The sequence below is a fragment of the Chlorocebus sabaeus genome, chromosome 10 (assembly GCF_047675955.1).
Source record: "Chlorocebus sabaeus isolate Y175 chromosome 10, mChlSab1.0.hap1, whole genome shotgun sequence".
In the NCBI taxonomy this organism is placed as follows: domain Eukaryota; kingdom Metazoa; phylum Chordata; class Mammalia; order Primates; family Cercopithecidae; genus Chlorocebus; species Chlorocebus sabaeus.
Genome location: NC_132913.1, coordinates 61,991,085 through 62,010,722, shown reverse-complemented (window position 1 = coordinate 62,010,722; position 19,638 = coordinate 61,991,085). Strand labels below are relative to the sequence as shown.

The following is a 19,638-nucleotide window of genomic DNA, read 5'->3' as shown; positions in this document are numbered from 1 at the left end:
AGTCCCAGCTACTTGGGAGGCTGAGGCGGGAGAATGGCGTGAACCTGGGAGGCGGAGCTTGCAGTGAGTCAAGATCGCGCCACTGCACTCCAGCCTGGGTGACAGAGAGAGACTCCTTCTCAAAAAAAAAAAAAAAGAAGTCTTAAAGGGCTTTGGTTGCTCAAAGCCTTTATTCCATGTTTTCACTTACTCTTTGAAGTTCAAAACAGAAGACTCCACATTTCTGGACTCATTCTATTTGTTTTCATTTCTGCTCTTGAACCAGCACATTTTTGCCTCAGCTCAGCTCTTCCTTGTATTGACTTGCTAAACAAAGCCAGAAAGAGCTATCGTGCACTAACTTTGGGTTTACCAACCTCTTCTCCGGGAGCTACGGGCTCAGTAGACACGTTGTTCAAGAAGTAATTGAGGATAACAGTTTATGAAATTATTTGGTACTATATAACATGGGTCTTCATCTTTTCAGCCTCCAATATCAATTTTCTTGCCTTCTGCTGCAGTGCTACATATTTTAGAATTTATTTTTAACCTCAGGATACTAGTGCAAAGGGCTAAACTTTTTATTAATTATGAAACACTAGCTGCTGTACAAATAAACCCAAGGATTTTGATGGCTCAACACAATACATGTTTTGTTTTCACTGAAATAGTGCTGGGTGGTGACCAGGAGGGTAGGGGGTCCCCCTCCCTGCAGTCATTCAAGGATTCAGAATATCAAAAGCAACACACACCTTCAGAACATGGTTTCTAAGGTTGCCCTGGGGACCATGTCCATTCTAGCCAGTCAGAAAGCTAGAAGGGCAGGGCTGAGTCTGAGAACATTTTTCCACTCATGCCACTGGCCAGAGGTCAGTCTCATGGCTGTATTTAGATGGAAGGAGCTGGTCAGAGGGTGGGGGTTGAATTTCTCCCACAGGGCTATTCCATGGAAGGGAGAGAACTAAATCTGTTTTAGCAAACAGTTAACTGATCTCCCACAGTTTAAACAAAAAATATAAACAGTATGAGCTTGCAGCTCTCTCCTCTGCCCTCTGAGCCCCTTCTCTAATGATTTGTTTGGATCTACTGAAATGAGAGGATCTGTCAGGATGTTGTCATGGGCTTGAGGTGAGAGGACCTTTCTCACCTAGTTCCATGTGGGAAGGAGGCCTGGAAGGACAGGCAGGATACTTTTAAATAACTGTCTCCTGTGAACCCACCTCATGCCCTGCAAAGAAGCGCAGCTCAGGTAACAATACTTCTCAGACTGAGGAATTACTAACTGCTGGTTTTCAGGATGTTTTTCAAGCCAGAAAATTGAAAAGCTGAACCACTCTGCTCTCTGGTTCCCTGAGTGAGAGAGTGGGCAGAGGAACGGATGGAAGGAGGCAGGGACCCGGAACAACTGCTGATGCAGTGGGACACTTTTTCCCGATAATTACTCTTCACTTGAATCACAGTGCACAGGACGTGGGCAATTTGCTCCAGCTAATGGCTCGTGTGGGATAAGTATTGCCTGATACAGAGGCAGGGGTTGGAACAGCCACTCTGGGGGCCAGTAAAGTCAGTTTTATAGAAGAAGCTGTCTTTGTTAAAAACCAAACCCAATCAACATGGGGGCTCTCCAGCAGCAGACTCAACACCAGCTACACTCTTCTGAAATCCAGGCAGTCACAAAAGCCCCCGGCACCCTCAGCCTAACACTGAGGCAGAGGAAATGAAACTGAAGCCATGTTTGCAGAATGTGGATTTTTGTGGTTTAGGACAAACAGCTGACTATCTACTCAGACCAAATGTCCCTAATCAAATCAACCCACAGAGATGAGGTTCTGGTTTACACAAAGAGAGGCGGTTTGCTCACCATTCAGAACAATTCCTTCCTTTCTATACATTTTTTTTTCATTAAGATCTGACTCCTGGTGCATTTAAAATATAACACAGTTCATACTCAGCTTGTCAAGGGTAAGCAATTGTGTAAAGCGAAGCACATTTGTAATGGTGTCCAGTGCCAGTAACTCCCTGGGCTCCAGGGCTGAGGGCAGCCCAGCTGTCGCTCCCGCAAACAGGTGGTGTAAAACAATAGCTCTAGTGAGCTGACTTGCTTTCCAAACCCTCCAGCAGCCAAGCACCCAGTCAGAGTGCCAGTGAGAAGTACAGGCCACCACTCTGCCCTGGTCCACACCAGCTCCGGTGGCCCATGGAGCCCTGGCCTCTCCTCCTGCTCTTTAGCCTTTGCTCAGGTAAGTGCTGGGGTCAGGGGATGGGGGAGGGCTCTCCTTTGAGGCTAAAGTCCTGAGGCCCCCAATCAAAGTCTTGCTTCTTTGATGAGACCACAAAACGTCAGATCCTCCCCAACCAGAGGCTGCTCTGTCAATTTCTTCCTGATGTTAGCTTGATTGAGTTTTTGGATAAAGATTTTTAGTTTGTGTTATCTAATTAAAATAGAAACTGCCTGGTCAAAGACTTCAAGGTACACACGCACGTCTCTCCCTCCATCATGCCTGGCAGCCAACTCATCCCTCTGAACACTCTGCACCACTTGTAGGACCTAGACCACTTGTGGACCATGGTAGTGTCCTGGGGTTCATATTTAAACAATGACAGAGACTTAGAACAGTGCCTTATAATCACAAACAATGGAATTAACAAGTCCTTTTACTGCCCCAGGAGAATTCTAATAATAAAGAGGACTGATTGACAGCTACATATGCTGGAGATAGAAACCAGTTAATAATCGTAACTAAACTCTCTCCAGAGAGACAGAAGTATTTTGTAATTTTTTTGAATTTGTGAAGTAAAAAAGAAATTCCATATGAATGCATTCCTATCTACTTTTTTTTTTTTTTAAAGGATGTTACTATATATAGGTTTGGGTTTGAATTGAAACTATAAAACCTTGCACAGCATTTGACCTGCATTCTACTCTGGAATGTGTCCTAACACAGCAGCTGAAACACCATCCTGAATCCCAGACTTCCGCTAGAGGGAAACAGGAGATGTTTGCTGATTGCTTCACATAAAAGTTTACTGGTGATATCATCCCAACGAGAAACAAGGTGGCTGACATCCTGTGATTTTTCATTTCCAATATTGCTCTGAAAAACACAGGCCTTCTGGGCAAGAGGCAAAAAGTTTTATTATTAATTTTTTTCAATAGCAGAGTTGAGTGAAAGAGCCTAAACTCAGATAAATTATATCCTGTGGGATTTGGACTCTGTCCAATCAAAGCTGACTTGGTGTGTGTGTGTGTGTGCAAAATGACACTCACTGAAAAATTCTTAAATGATATGCTTTAATGTAAAAATCCTTAAGAGAGCTCTTAGGATTTTGGTTATTGCTAACCAAAAATGCATGATTAGCTTATTAAAGAAGTATGTGATATGTATTTAGGGCAAATCTCGAGTTTGCTGGCATTGATTTCCATGGGTGTTTTATAGAAATTTAGAGCTAGATCAGGCAGTCCAACATCCTCAATTTTTTATTACAAGGAAGCTAAAGCTGACCTGCCCAAGGTCACTTAATTTATACATTTTGGAATGTGGTCAGTTGGAGACTCGGTTTATTACATTCACAGTCAGAAAACACAGCCTGAACTAGCCAAAGGTATCAAGAGATACAGGATCAGGTTAAGATAATAATGATCTAAGATAATAATGATCTAAGATAATAATGACCTAATAAGGACTAGTAACAGTTCAAACTTTGTTTTGACCAGCCCGGGGAGCTATTTCCTACAGACAAATACAAATTGAACCAGTGTGGTACAAAAGGAACACTTTGAAATTGTGGTTGAGTTTCCCTTCTTAGAATCAGTCCTTTGTGAACAAAATTGTCATTTATATCAGGGACCCTTTTCCTGTGTTAGCTTAACACAGCGTGATCTCTGTTCTGTTTATACAGCACTTTTCACTTCAACTTTTTCTTCTCTTTGCCTCTGGAATCCCAAGCACGTCATTGCCATCTTTCTTATGGCATATCACTTTCCAACTTGTTCACAGTTATTTAAGTAAATGACAAATGTCAATCTCCATGAGGGTAGGAAGAAGGATTCACTTTTGAATATCTCAAAGCTCCCAGAACCATGCTTTGCTTACAGTAAATGCTCAATAAATAGTTCATGAATAAATTAATGTTACCGTCATCTGAATAAAGATGACAAATATAATCTTGCTAAAAAGGGAGATTTGACATTATTTAATATTTTATCTGCGTATTTGTTTGTTTATGCCCTACCTTTTTACAAAAGTATTTACCGTGATTCACTGAATCCGTGAAGAACTAATCCAACTCTCCAGGCCATATTGAGTTGGGAAGGGAATCATAGAGTTCTGACTTTGAGTCCTGTGAGTTTTCCGTCACTCTACCCTGCTTTGGGGAGGAAAAAAGAAAAGAATGCCAGTGAACCAATCTAAGAAATGAAGCCCTCCTTCCTTACAAACTCCTTATGGAAGGAACAGGCACCTTGTTATTGGCTAGGGTGGGAGGGGAGGAGGTGACTGTCGCGGAAATGCTGATTATGCCTGCTTCTGTCATCCTCCCCTTCCTCTTAGTGGGCCATAGGGTTGCTCTGCATAGTCCTGCTGCTACATAATGCTGACCATCTGCTCTGTCCTCTGCTTTCTAATATGTTCTTCCTGTCAAACTGGAGTGAACAGTCATTTAAAAATAAGCAGCCCAAGGCAAGGCCAAAGCAACAGCTTCAAATTCAGTGGCCAACGGGCTCAGTAATCCATTCCAGTCTGCAACCCCACCGTGGGAGGGAAGAGGCCCAGGACAGAAAATGCATGGAGGACAGAAGGATTATCAAGTCCCAGGGGCTCAATGGGGTGGTTGCAAAAAGTGGATCTTCAAACAACATATTCCCTTCAAGAGTCCTCAGATGCAGGTGGTTTTGGGGAAATGTCATGTGAAATCTCTGCATGGTTGGGCACTGAGTGCCCTTGGAACATTTTGGGTTCAGAAAATTTGTGAAACTAGCCATGTGAGTTGGCTCTTGCCTGTAATCCCAGCACTTTGGGAGGACAAGGTGGGTGGATGGCTTGAGCTCAGGAGTTTGAGACCAGTCTGAACAACGTGGCAAAACCCCGTCTCTACAAAAAATACAAAAATTAGCTGGGTGTGGTGGTGCGCACCCAGGTAATTTTTGTATTTTTTTTATAGAGATGGGGTCCCAGCTGCTTGGTTGGGGGAGGCTGAGGTGGGAGGATTGCTTGAGCCTGGGAGGTCGAGGCGGCAGTGAGCTGTGATTGTGCTACTGCACTGCAGCCTCAGCAATAACCTGCGGAAAGGGGAGATCTGGTTACGTGAATGAAGGCAAATGGATCATGTGTCTACTTCCTCTCCCAGCTCTGAACACACAGTCCCCAATGCACGGAAGGCTTGAGTTACAAAGATCCTTCATAAGACACTTGGGATTTGGAACACATTTTCTCCTAGGAATAGTGGCACTTGCAGTTGTGAGTTTCCAGGACAGCTCACAACACACTGTTAGTATCAAGAGTTAGTGCAGGAGCTCAGCGCAGAATGACAGGATTCTAATCCGAGCTTTGCCCTTACTGGTCACATGACCTTGGACAAGTGGTCCAACCTCCCTGAATCTCAGGTGAGGATGTCTGCCTGCCTGCCTGCTTCATCTGAGGCTGATGAAGATTGAAAAGAGCTGTAGATAGAAAAGGGGGCCGTGGGTTCTGAGAGTATTAGATGATATTGCTCTCTATCCTGAAGGAAATGTAGTAAAGATTCCTTGGAATCACTCATGTTCCAAGTAGGAGCCCCAAACCCAGGTCAACAAAGCACAGTTTTCACTCTACTTTAACAACTTAACTAGGACGTGTACCTGCCAGCAGTGGTATTTTTAAAAATCGTGGTAAAATACCCATTTCATAAAATTTACCATTTTAACTACTTTAAAGTATACAATTCAGTGGCATTAAGTACATTCACATGTTATATGACCATCACCACTATCTATTTCCAGAACGTTTTCATCACCCCAAAGGGAAACATCATGCATATTAAGGAGTCTCACCCCATCCCTCTCTCCCCCCAGTCCCTGGTAACTCCTGCTCTGCTTTCTCTCTGTATGGATTTACCTATTCTGGATACTTCATATAGATGAAATCATACAATATTTGCCCCATTATGACTGGCTTCTTTCTTTAGCAAAATGTTTCCAAGCTCCATCCATGTTGTAGCATGTGTCAGTACATCATTCCTTTATTCCTTTTACTTGTCTGAATAATAGTTCATATGTATACCATAATTTGTCCATCCATTTACCTGTTGATGGACACTTGAGTTGTTTTCACCCTTTGGCTATGGTAAATAATGCTGCTCTTCTTTTGGTGAGGACCCAGGAGTGGAATTGCTGGATCGTATGGTAACTGTGTTTAACTTGTTGAGGAACTGCCATTTTACATTCCCACCAGCAACATATGAGGTTCCAGTTTCTCTGCAACCTTCCCAACCCTTGTTATTTTCCACTTGTTAATTATGGCCACTCTAGAGGGTTTGAACCAGCATCAATTTTGGCTGTTCATGGCATCATGAGATCTGACGCAGCCAGTACAAGATTTCATTACACTGCTCTGAAACACTGTGATTGGCTTTTTTGTGGGCTTTTTTTTCATGTGTGTGTGTGCCTGTGTGTGTGTGTGTGTGTGTGTGTGTGTACCTGGCAAACTTGATTCAGCCAGGCTGTATTAAGGAATGTCACCTGTCCAAAGTACAAGTGTTGTGATTATCTGGCATACCCCACTGTCACCGGGTAAGGGACTGCACCAGTAACTGTAATTGGAAAACAACTTAAGGCAATAACGGCTGCATTTGGGAGCCTTTCAACAAGGAGGGCTCTGTGCCTTCCATTAGAAGGAACTGAGGCTCATGCCTCAGTTCCTCATGTTCATGTGTTTGGAGGGTGGGGAGCAGAATCTGACAGTGTGGGTGTCATCTGCTATCTCAGCTGGCCTCGTCCTGGGCTCCGAACATGAGACCCGTCTGGTGGCAAAGCTATTTAAAGACTACAGCAGCGTGGTGCGGCCAGTGGAAGACCACCACCAGGTCGTGGAGGTCACCGTGGGCCTGCAGCTGATACAGCTCATCAATGTGGTGAGACAAGAGCACTGGGGGCTGCCCACACACCCGGACCTCTCACCCCTGGGTTTCCTCCCCTGGGTCCCCTCTCTCCCCCCAAAAAATGATGCCTCATTTTTTTTTCCAGGATGAAGTAAATCAGATCGTGACAACCAATGTGCGTCTGAAACAGGTAACTTAGCCAGATAATCACATATATGTCACTTTTATTCACCTGAAATTAAACCTGGGCCCAGAGGAAATCAATCTGGGTAACAGGGATATATACCAAAATGTTGAAAGTAGATATTTTGAGATGGTGAAAGCATGGATCCTGTTTGGTTTCAGTTTTGTTTTTTTTTTTTTTTTTTTTTAAACTTTAGGGCTTCTTCTGTGTGTATTAGTTTGCTAGGGCTGCCATAACTGGGTGGCTTAAACAACAGAAATTTATCATCTCACAGTTCTGGAAGATAGAAGTCCAAAGTCTAGGTATTGGCAGGGTTGGTCCCTTCTGAGGGCTGTGAGGAAGAACCTGTCCTAGGCCTCTCCCCTCAGCTTGTAGATGACTGTCTTCATGTTCAGATGGCGTTCTTCTTGTGTATGTAATACATATACTTGTGATATATATGTATATTTAAATACATGTATATATCTTTAAATTCCCCCTTTCTATGAAGACACCAGTCATATTGAATGAGAGTCTATTTTAATGACTTCATTTTAACATAATTACCTCTCTAAAGAACCTATCTCCAAATTAGGTCACATTCTGAAATACTGGGAGTTAGGGCTTCAGCGTGAATTTTAGGGGGACACAACCGAACCCATAGCATTGTGCTTTCCAGTTTTGCTGCAATGGGCACATAGAGGTGGAGTACCCCTTTCTCAAAATGCTTGGGACCAGAAGTGTCTCAGATTTTGGATTTTTTTTTTTATTTTGAAATATTTGCATATACTCACCAGTTAAACATCCCAAATTTGAAAAGTTGAAATTCAAAATTCTGCAGTGAACATTTCCTTGAGTGTCACGTTGCTGCTCAAAAAGTTTTGGATTTTGGAGCATTTCAGATTGCAGATTTGGGATCCTCAACCTGTATTACTTTTCTTTTGAGACAGAGTCTCACACTGTCGCCCAGGCCGGAGTGCAATGGCACGATCTCGGCTCATCGCAACCTCCGCCTCCCAGGTTCAAGCAATTCTCCTGCCTTAGCCTCCCAAGTAGATGGGATTACAGTGTCCACCATCATGTCTGGCCAATTTTTGTATTTTTAGTAGAGATGAGGTTTCACCATGTTGGCCAGGCTGGTCTCGAACTCCTGACCTCAGGTGATCCACCCGCCTCAGCCTCCCAAAGTGCTGGGATTACAGGCATGAGCCACCATGCCCAGCCATTACTTTTATAATGTAGAAAAATATATGGTACTTTTTTAAAATGATGCTGCCTGCTTGAGGAAAATGTTCACACTAGGATCTTTCTCCTTTCCTGGGGGTGGACAGGGTGACATGGTAGATCTGCCACCTCCCAGCTGCGTGACTTGGGGGGTTCCTTTGTTTTCTCATCTGTAGAATGAGGTCAGTAATCACCCTCCCTCATGGGATTGTTGTGAGGGCTAAATGAGTTAATATAGGTAAGGTGGTTGAAACAGTGTGAGCACATCATCAGTGCTGTTTGCTGTTCTTATTTACTGAAGTGAAAGCTGAATTCTGAATCCAACTTTTCTTATGGAAGCACAATTTCTGTCAATACTGAATTCCCATGCACATCAGGGCTCTTGATAATCTTAGATTTTAAAAATAAATCTAATAATCTCCTGTTTTTGACTTTTTAATTAGCTGTATGTCTTTGTTTCTAGCAATGGGTGGATTACAACCTAAAATGGAATCCAGATGATTATGGCGGTGTGAAAAAAATTCACATTCCTTCAGAAAAGATCTGGCGCCCAGACCTTGTTCTCTATAACAAGTGAGCAAACTGCATGGGCGGTGGAGGGCGCTCCTGGGGCAGGTGGAGTAAAGTGCCCTAATGGAAGGGCTGCACGCTCGGAATGCTTCTCACCACTGCTAATATTAAATCACCCAGGATGGTGGCTCACACCTATAAACTCAGCACTTTGGGAGGCCAAGGTGGGAGGATTGCTTGAGGCCAGGAGTTTGAGATCAGCCTGGGCAACGTAGCAAGACAACGTCTCTAGAAAATTTAAAAAATAAATCACTCTAAACCAAGAGCCAAGTTGATGGGCTAGGGATGCCATACGGTGTCTCATGACTTAAAGAGAAAGGATTACTGCAGCCAAATTGAATCCAGGCTGAGCGTGGGGGACATTTGATCCCTGAGAGCCCCTGAAGCACGTGTGGCAACTTTCCAAGGCACTCAAATGCCCTATCGCTGAGTTCCTTGGAATCCAGTGTCCTCCCTACCAAATATTTCTGAGCCTACTGGGGTTGTTACTCATCACATCCTGAACGCCTTCCTGATACCCACAGCTGCTGTTGGCCTGGGATGCCTTCACTGCCCGTCCACTGGGCCCCACCACAGACTGCATGTTGTGAAATTATAATATTCTTCAAGACGTGCTAGTCTAATGACACATTCATTAGCATACGCCCTTCATTTGTCAGGAAATGCTCATTTTCAAAAGCATCCTTCCCCGGCAGAAGCATGCGACACCGGCCCGGAGGATTTACGGTCTGACATTATACAACATGTGTTGGGGGTCTACAAGCTGTGTGTCCTAGCAGACTCAGGGAAGGTGACAGGGCTAGTGGGTGAAAACCATACCCTTTAAGGCAGGCCCTTTCAAGCTTCGATTTTCTGCCACATGTTGTCCAATTATACCTGGGGTTCAAGTTTGAGCCAAATTTTTCCATCATTTGTGTAACCTTTTTGGACAAATGGGCTGATAAAGTATCTTTCAGTTTCTCTTCCAGTAGGAATCTGAGAAGAGCAATTAAAATCCTTTGGTTCTTTTGCCAAACTCACTCAGGGACACCCTGGTGAGGAGAGAACTCTGTTTTACTTGCTTACTGGGAGAGACTAAGACAATCCTATGACTCTGCCCTTCGGGCTGCTTTGGGTGGGTCCAGTGCCACGCAGTTTTCCAGGTACAGAGCCCACTTCAGTCCCAAGGAAAAACCAACGGGAAGAAAACCTCTTGATTTATGACATGAGGGACCAACATACGCCATGATGTCCCTGAAATCCCACTGAGACAGACCCCATCCCGCCCGTTCAACACCTGTTCTAACACCCTGCCCTCTGCTAAATCCCTTGAACACAGACTGTTGTTTACGGAAAGAGTAAGTTGTCCACTGAATAAGGCCAGCAGAAGTGGCTTATTTTGTTTTTTAGAACCTCCCATGGTGTCTGTATTTTTAAAAATAATAAATCATTGCCAACATTTGAAAACCAAGAAATATCACATTAAAATCTGTTTTTTAGCCTCTCTAGAAAAATCTAACATTGAAACTTCCAGAATTTTTTTTGAGACAAGGTCTCTCCTCGGTTCCTCAGGCTGGAGTGTTGTGGTGTGATCAGAGCTCATTGCAACCTTAAACTCTGGGGGGCTGAGGCAGGAGCATGGCGGGAACCCGGGAGGCGGAGCTTGCAGTGAGCGGAGATCACGCCACTGCACTCCAGCCTGGGTGACGGAGCGAGACTCTGTCTCAAAAAAAAAAAAAACAAAAAACAAAAAACTAGGTTTCCAGCTTCTGAGGAAGAATCCAAATCTGGCAAGACTGGGCCTTCATTCCCACATGAACACATCAGGGAACATTGCAAGCTGGCACCTTCCTGACAGGAGAGAGGGGCAGTCTGTTCAGCAGTGTCACCCTGCACTCATTCCTCACCTGTCTGGCCCTGGAGGTATCTGAGTTTGTGACTCCACTCCAGAGAGTTCTAAATCGTTCTTTAAAAAGCAGTAGGCCAGTCAGGCACGGTGGCTCACTCCTGTAATCCTAGCACTTTCAGAGGCCAAGGCAGGCGGATCACTTGAGGTCAGGTATTCAGGGCCAGCCTGGCCAACATGGTGAAACCCAGTCTCTATTAAAAATACAAAAAATTAGCCAGGTGTGGTGGCGGGCGCCTATAATCTCAGCTACCTGGGAGGCTGAGGCAGGAGAATTGCTTGAACCCGGGAGGTGGAGGTTGCTGTGAGCCAAGATTGCACCATTGCACTCCAGCCTGGGCAACAAAGCGAGATTCTGTCTCAACAACAATAACAACAACAACAACAAAAGTAGTAGGAGGCCCCTTCCCTTACCTACTTGTCACAGTAATGAGCCCCTGGAGGTGCTTTTATGTAAAATTCCTGGTTTTTTTTCCCCAACACAATACATCAGGGAGGCAATAGATGAAGATTAACATTACAAATACTCCTGAGGGCTGGAAAAATAATCTGGGATGCAGTGGACCCACGTTACCTGTTATTTCTTTAAAACTGTGGGTTCCCACATTCTTTCCCAGATACTCAGATTCAGGGTTTACTTAGAGGGTGTGCAGGACTCTGTATTTCTAACAAGCACCCCAGTGATTCTTATTATCAAATTTGGGAAACATTGCAATAGATAAGAAGTGACACTGCCCAGAAGAGCGCTTCTATAATTAGCACCTGAATAATTAACAGCTGTCTCCTGTTAACATTCCCAAGCAGAATGGAACGCTCATCTGTCACTTGGAGCCATTTTCCTCTTTTATCCCAATTGTAGTGCAGATGGTGACTTTGCTATTGTCAAGTTCACCAAAGTGCTCCTGGACCACACTGGCCACATCACATGGACACCTCCTGCCATCTTTAAAAGCTACTGTGAGATCATCGTCACCCACTTTCCCTTTGATGAACAGAACTGCAGCATGAAGCTGGGCACCTGGACCTATGACGGCTCTGTTGTGGCCATCAACCCGGTAGGTGGTGGCCACATATGATAAGGGTGGTTTCAGGAAAAGTATGATTCGGGTCTCCAACTTTTCCTTGGAAAATCATAGGCTCTCAGTACCAGTTAGAACTTAGGAATCATCCAGGTTGATGGTTTGAGTTGTTTGGCAAGGGAGAACAAAATGGGAGCTAAATTAATCTGTTACGCCCAGGCTCAGTCTCAAGAATTTTGATGTAATGGGCTTGGGGTGGTAGTAGGGCATCAATATGTTTTAAAGCTCCCAGGTGACTCGAATGTGTAGCCAAATTGGAGAATGCTACTAGTCCAAACCCCCTTATGTTATAGGAAAGGAATCTAAGACCCCAAAGCAGTAGTGCCCCAGAGTCCCTCCTGGGTGTGTGACCCACAGAGCTGGAATCTGTGGCCTTGTCACTGCTGATTACAAAACGCTGCCCCTCATCAGGGTGACCTGCCTGGGATTTCGAAACCTCATTTCCTTTCTCAGGAAAGCGACCAGCCAGACCTGAGCAACTTCATGGAGAGCGGAGAGTGGGTGATCAAGGAGTCCCGAGGCTGGAAGCACTGGGTGTTCTATTCCTGCTGCCCCAACACCCCCTACCTGGACATCACCTACCACTTCGTCATGCAGCGCCTGCCCCTCTACTTCATCGTCAATGTCATCATCCCCTGCCTGCTCTTCTCCTTCTTAACTGGCCTGGTATTCTACCTGCCCACAGACTCAGGTGGGTGTGGTTGCCATGACGGCTGCTGCTGACGCTGATGGGTCTCGTGCTGCTATTTTGGGGAAAGCCAGAAATAATCATGTGCTAACAAACAGGCAGATCGACCTGAACCATCATCATTAGGAGAGTGCATTTGCTGAGTGGGTGTGTGCAGTGGTGAGAGTCACTGTGAGTGGAGCTCACAGCTGGGGCAGACATCCAGAGCGGCAGGGAGTTGAACATGACCCTCAAGATGCACATTGTAGCTCAGGCTGGTTAAAGTACATTAACCACCAATACCTGTTTGCTGAATACCAACTGTGTGCCCAGAAATGTGGTGGGTAAGGCGTGTGATCCCAGACACTTGTCATGCCACTTCCACAATGAAGTCACTTTCTATATACTGACTAATCCTGGTCTTGCTCCTTTACCCGCTGCTCACCACTTGAAAATAGATTCTGCATATAGAGATATGCAGAATCTATTTCCAGACGGCGGCATCTTCACACACAAGACCTTACTTCCCAAGTGGCTATTCTTTCTCACATATCAGCCTAGACAACTTACTCACCTCCTACTGAGTAATCATATCTGTGACATAATTTTATCAAACAACAACCATCTACCAGAAAGGAGGAAAGGGTACCCATCTGCCTGCCCGCAAGTCACTATTCATAAACCATTTACGGCAGACAAGTTTGGAAAAAAGAAAGATGCTACAGACAGACCTCAAGCTTATGACAGGTAGCAATTTTTATCAAAATGACTTAAAAAAACACCCACAAAACTTTAAATCCAACTTGCCAACTAGGAAAAAAGATTATTCATTTACTCAATGAATATTTGTTGAACAAATATTATGTGGCAGATAGACCATAGAGAATAAGACAGAAAGTGCCTCGCCCCACGGAGTGCATGGTCCAGTGACTGCATTCGGGGTTTTGTTTTTGTTTTTGTTTTGAGACTGGGTCTCACTGTGTTGCCCAGGCTGGAGTACAGTGGCATGATCACGGCTCACTGCAGCCTCAACCTCCTAAGCTCAAGTGATCCTTTCACCCCAGCCTCCTGAGTTGCTGGGACTACAGGCATGTGCCACCACACTTGGCTCATTTTTGTATTTTTTGTAGAAATGGCGTTGCACCATGTTGCCGAGCCCAGTCTCAAACTCCTGGGCTTAAATGATCCGCCCACCTCGGCCTCCCAAAGTGCTGGGATTACAGGTGTGAGCCACTGTGCCTGCCCTGCACTCGTTTTTAAACAAATTATCGCAAACACAATTTTTTCAACTTTCTAATCAAATGCAACTTTTTACATTAAAAAAATAAATAAACAGAGATGGAGTCTTGCTATGTTGCCCAAGCTAGTCTCAAACTCCTGGCCTCAAGTGATCCCTCCTGCCTTGGCCTCCCAAGGTGTTAGGATTACAAGCATGAGCCACCGCACCAGGCCCTCAAATGAAACTTTTAAAAATAAAAACACGGTCGGGGCATTATAGGAACTAACAAGAGTCTCTATAAACATTAAATGATTTGCACTTGAAAAGCACTTAGGGGCCAGATGCAGTGGCTCACACCTGTAATCCAAGCACTTTGGGAGGCCGAGGCGGATGGATCACTTGAGGTCAGGAGTTTGAGACCAGCCTGGCCAACATGGTGAAACCCCATCTCTATTAAAAATAGAAAAAATCAGCCAAGTGTAGTGGCACATGCTTGTAATCCCAGTTACTTGGGAGGCTGAGGCAGGAGAATCGCTTGAACCCTGGAGGCGGAGGTTGCAGTGAGCCAAGATGGCACCACTGAACTCCAGCCTGGGCAACAAAGTGAGACTCCATCACAAAAAAAAAAAAAGAAAAGAAAGAAAGAAAGTAAAAAGAAAAGGACTTAGGACAAAGATTATGCTTGATGATAAATGTTGGCTATTATTATTATAATTATTATTAATCAAGAAATTTTATATAAGCGGACAAATATTTTGTATTTGTAATTGTCTTCTTTTTCACTTGGAAAGGTTTTCCTACCACACCAGGTAGAATTGACAATTTCTTGTTTGCATCCACGCTGTATCCTATGCATACATACATATTCTATACATATTCTAGAATCTGGAAGCAGCCAGTAGGGGAAAGCTTCATCACTGAAAGCAGGGTAACATAAGGGTTTCCAGCAGCACCAACAGCAAGGTCAGCCCAGGGAAAGTCCCTCCCAGAGCTTCTCTGCTGCATCTAGTAAAAGATTTTTCATTTACTCAATGAATATTTGTTCAACAAATATTCATTTGTGAGGTCAAGCCTCACAAAAATACCTCAGTGCCAGTGGGCCCCTGACCTTCCTGCTGCCAAGTTTGCCCAGCCAAAACCCTCCTGAGATCAAAGGGTCTGCAGAAAAGAGGTGGGGGCTGTGGAAATCCCTGCTCCATTAGTATGCAAAACAAAACAAACAAAACAAGAAATAAGTGAGAAGACAAACTTCCTCTTACATGAAAATGAGACAGTGAGTGGTGTGAAACCACTGTATTAGAAGATCACTCAGGATGCCAAGGAGAACTCCTTAGCCTTTCGGATTTTGTCCTTTTCTTGGGTTTTGGTCTTACAGCTTGCTCCCTTAATAACAGAAAGAAATGTGTACTTCCAGGCTGCCCATTCATCTGCTGGGTAATAAGTAGGCCAGGGGTGGTTCACTTTTATGAGGTTTAATGCATCCTGCTGCAGAAGGGAAATACCACACCAAGTCCAGCTTGTCCACCCAGAACTCCTTGCAGTTTCCTGGGTTCCACCAAGGATCAGAAATCTGGAGCATGAGATGAAATATTGTTCCGTTTTCTGCTTGGCAGCCTCTAATGGAAATGCTTGCCACTGGCTGCTGTCAGAAAAGTTAAGGTATGGAGGTTACACAGGAAATTCTGCAGAAAAAAAATGCTTTGAGATTTCCCAGAATAATGCTTTGAGAACATGTCGGTCACATTCCTCCTACCCTTGGGTTTCAGTGAATGAGTTTGCTTGGGCTGCCACACAAAACACCACAGACTGGGAGGCTTAGATAACAGAAATGTAATTTCTCACAGTTCTGGAGACTAGAATTCCAAGATCAAGGTGCCAGCAGAGTTGGTTTCTTGTGAGGCCTCTCTCCTTGGTTTGTAATGGCCGTCTTCTTCCTGTGTCCCATGGTCTTCCGTCCACGCATCTGTGTCCTAATTCCTCTCCTAATAAGGACACGGGTCATACTTGATTACTCACTACCCCATATCACCTCATTTTCATTTAATTACCTCCTTAAAGTCCCTGTCTTCAAATAGAGTCACATTCTGAGGTCCCAGGACTCAGGACTTCCACATAGAAATGGTGGGGTGGGAGGAACACTGCAGCCCAACCCAGATAGGTGGTTGTGGGAATTTTTTTTTTTTTTTTTTTTTTTTTTTTTTTTGTCTTTCCAGGGGAGAAGATGACTCTGAGCATCTCTGTCTTACTGTCTTTGACTGTGTTCCTTCTGGTCATCGTGGAGCTGATCCCCTCCACGTCCAGTGCTGTACCCTTGATTGGAAAATACATGCTGTTCACCATGGTGTTCGTCATTGCCTCCATCATCATCACCGTCATCGTCATCAACACACACCACCGTTCACCCAGCACCCATGTCATGCCCGACTGGGTGCGGAAGGTGAGTGGGGAGGCCCTTGCAGACTCCACGCGGGGGCACATCTACAGGCCTCCCCTTCGAGGAACCAATGGGTTTCTAGCTAATACTTGGGGCTATTTAGGAACTGAGTTCTTTTTTTTTTTTTTTTTTTTGAGACGGAGTCTCGCTCTGTCGCCCAGGCTAGAGTGCAGTGGCACGATCTCGGCTCACTGCAAACTCTGCCTCCCGGGTTCACGCCATTCTCCTGCCTCAGCCTCCCGAGTAGCTGGGACTATAGGCGTTTGCCACCAGGCCCGGCTAATTTTTGTATTTTTAGTAGAGATGGGGTTTCACCGTGTTAGCCAGGATGGTCTCTATCTCCTGACCTTGTGATCCACCCACCTCGGCCTTCCAAGGTGCTCGGATTACAGGCGTGAGCCACCGCGCCCGGCTGGAACTGAGTTCTTTCTGGGCTTTAGAATTTTTGGAAGGAACTTTCTTTGGCCTCTTTTTAGGAATAAATAACTCCTGTAGCCTTCCCAGAGAGAAAAGAAAAACAGAATTAACAAAGCTCATTTCAAATTCAAGTTTAAAGAATCTCTTTAATTAGAGAAGATCAACAAACGGCTCTTTTTATTGAAATGCCGTGAAATTCTCGAGATTTCTTTTGTATGTTTTCCAATTTGTGAACAGACTGGCTGATTTTTTGCTGGTGAAATCATCTGTTGAGAATAGAATGAGGGCTAGAGATGGGGGGGTTCCTGATGAGAGAGGGTCAAAAGGTGACTTTTAGTGAAGGACTTGCTCTCAAATATTTATGTTACTGAATTTAAAAATTTAACATTTCAAATATGTCTTTCTTTGACAAAACTTAACAGAGACACTGAAGTCCAGTACGTTTTGTGCAGAATGTAAAATATTTGCCAGGAATTGACAAAAGAAGCAACTGCTCACAATGTACTCTTTTAAGAGGAGAGTGAGAATCCCTGTTTCTGTAAAGGCTGTTAGATGGCTCCTGGCAATACCTGTACTGCAGTTTCTTCAGGAACAGGAAACAGAAGAAAACAGCCTAGCTGTTTTGCGGGATATATTTGAAGTGGAGGGGCCCCTTCTTTAACCTTTTGATCCAGGTGACACATTGTTGAGTCAGTTTCCATACCTGCAGGGGATCCTGAAGCTTTTAAGCTCATTGGTGGCCCCAGGTCGATGACTGCACATGGGCTCCCTCCGGTGGTGAACTTCTCACATTACAGAATCATCGCTGTTAACCATAGCCATTTCACAGGACCCAGGATACAGAGGGATCTTTGAAAAAAAACTAGTATAGTTCTTTTGTTTTAAGGACAAAAAGACTGAAGCCCAGAAAAACTGAATGACCTGCCCCAAATCACACTGATAGTTCAAAGACAGGGTTTTATGCTTTCCTCGTGGACAATAATTCTCATGCATGGATTTCTTTTCTGTATTAGGTTTTTATCGACACTATCCCAAATATCATGTTTTTCTCCACAATGAAAAGACCATCTAGAGAAAAGCAAGACAAAAAGATTTTTACAGAAGACATCGATATCTCCGACATTTCTGGAAAGCCAGGGCCTCCACCCATGGGCTTCCACTCTCCCCTGATCAAACACCCCGAGGTGAAAAGTGCCATCGAGGGCATCAAGTACATCGCAGAGACCATGAAGTCAGACCAGGAGTCTAACAATGTAAGCTTTGTGGCTTGAAATCCACGCCTCTGGGTTTAAATGGTCAAATGCATAAGCACAGATGGTGAGTCTGACTTGACAAGTAGGTGGCATACAACAGGCAGCTACTGACCTGAGATGAACCCTGGTGACCACCTCTAGACCACCTTAGTAAGTTATCGCTTTGTAAATAATCTATTCAAAAAATAAAGATAATGTCAGCCAAGGGATGGCAGGACTTAGAGATCTACAAATTAAAGGGCCCGTAGATGATGCAAAGCACAAACGTTGTGAGTCCAGAAACCACCTTAGGGAGACCCTGTCTAACATTTTCCTCTCTCCCAGGCGGCGGAGGAGTGGAAGTACGTTGCAATGGTGATGGACCACATTCTCCTCGGAGTCTTCATGCTCGTCTGCATCATCGGAACCCTAGCCGTGTTTGCAGGTCGACTCATTGAATTAAATCAGCAAGGATGAGCAGAAAGTGAGCTGAGCCTAGCTCTGCCCCAGAACCTACCAGAGCAAAGAAGGGCAGGAGAGGAAGATTTGTCTGCTTGCTATACTCACACTTATCAAACGTGTAATCTTCTGTACTTATTATTGATAAGATTTACCTTTATGTAAGTTTATAGCCTTGAAGTGTTTTCACATTGCTTCTCCCTTTAGTTCTGCTGTCTCCCTGAAGAGTGAACCCTCTTTAGTAAATGAAACTAATCACTAAAAAAGTGTTCATTTCCAGTGTCTGGAAGAGTTTTTCCCAGGATAACTGAGGTTTTCTGTTGCATTGTCATTGCTGTTATATTTATGTGTTTACTTATTTTGTCTAACCACGAGACCACTAGGGAGTTGCTGATGTTCTTTTTTAAATGTAGTGTATCCTTTGCTTAACAGTCAGTTTTGTACCTACTAATAAAACTCCATCTACCAGTCCTAAAGAGATAAGACATTTGATTCAGAGAGAGAGGAAGCAGTAGAAATGAAATAAACTAAAATGCAAACTGCATCAAAAATCCATGGGTTTTTTTGTTTGTTTGATTGTTTTTTGAGACAGGGTCTTATTCCTATCACCCAGGCTAAAGTGCAGTGGGCCCATCTCATCTCACTGCAGCCTCCATTGCCAGACTCAGGTGATTCTACAGGTGCACCTCACCACACCCAACTAACTTTGGTATTTTTTGCAGAGACAGGGTTTTGCCATGTTGCCTAGGCTGGTCTCAAACTCCTGGGCTCAAGTGATCTGCCCACCTTGGCCTCCCGAAGTGCTGGAATTAAAGGTGTGAGCCACTGCCCTTGACAAACATTCCATATTTTAAAGCAGATTTCTAGACCTGAGAAGTCAGAGAAGGTTTACCCATCTCATATGGCACCTGGGCTTGATCAGGGTCTGAAGGGAAACAAGTCCTAACAGTAGGACCTAGGCACTATGGAAATCGTCTTGCCTGTATGGGTTGACTTCATCCTCATACCCTTCATAAAATCTTAGAATGTCCCTATTTTACAAATGAGAAAACTAAATTTCAGGGAAATTCTGTAATGTCCCTATTTTACAAATGAGAAAATTGAATTTCAGGGAGGTAAAGTTCTCCGCTCAAACTAGAAGAACTAAGATTTGAATCCAGACTTTGAGATTCCAAAGCAGCTCCAGGCTGGGTCAGTTCATCTGTTCACTGGCTCTCCCAGCCACCCCTGGCTCCA

At 44.3% G+C, this 19,638-nt stretch overlaps 2 protein-coding genes across 2 annotated transcripts in view; both read left to right on the top strand.

Annotated features, from left to right (window-relative positions):
* Nucleotides 1–19,638, top strand: part of CIRSR (corepressor of RBPJ and splicing regulator) — a 501,165-nt gene that overhangs the window by 77,163 nt on the left and 404,364 nt on the right. The window lies entirely within an intron of this gene.
* CHRNA1 (cholinergic receptor nicotinic alpha 1 subunit) lies at nucleotides 2,013–18,999 on the top strand. The gene is made up of 9 exons (XM_007965408.3): nucleotides 2,013–2,219; nucleotides 6,941–7,086; nucleotides 7,199–7,243; nucleotides 8,904–9,013; nucleotides 11,755–11,950; nucleotides 12,428–12,665; nucleotides 16,074–16,297; nucleotides 17,725–17,964; nucleotides 18,289–18,999. Exons 1-9 carry the CDS (start codon nucleotides 2,177–2,179, stop codon nucleotides 18,418–18,420), a joined length of 1,374 nt encoding a protein of 457 aa, XP_007963599.2. The 5' UTR covers nucleotides 2,013–2,176; the 3' UTR covers nucleotides 18,421–18,999.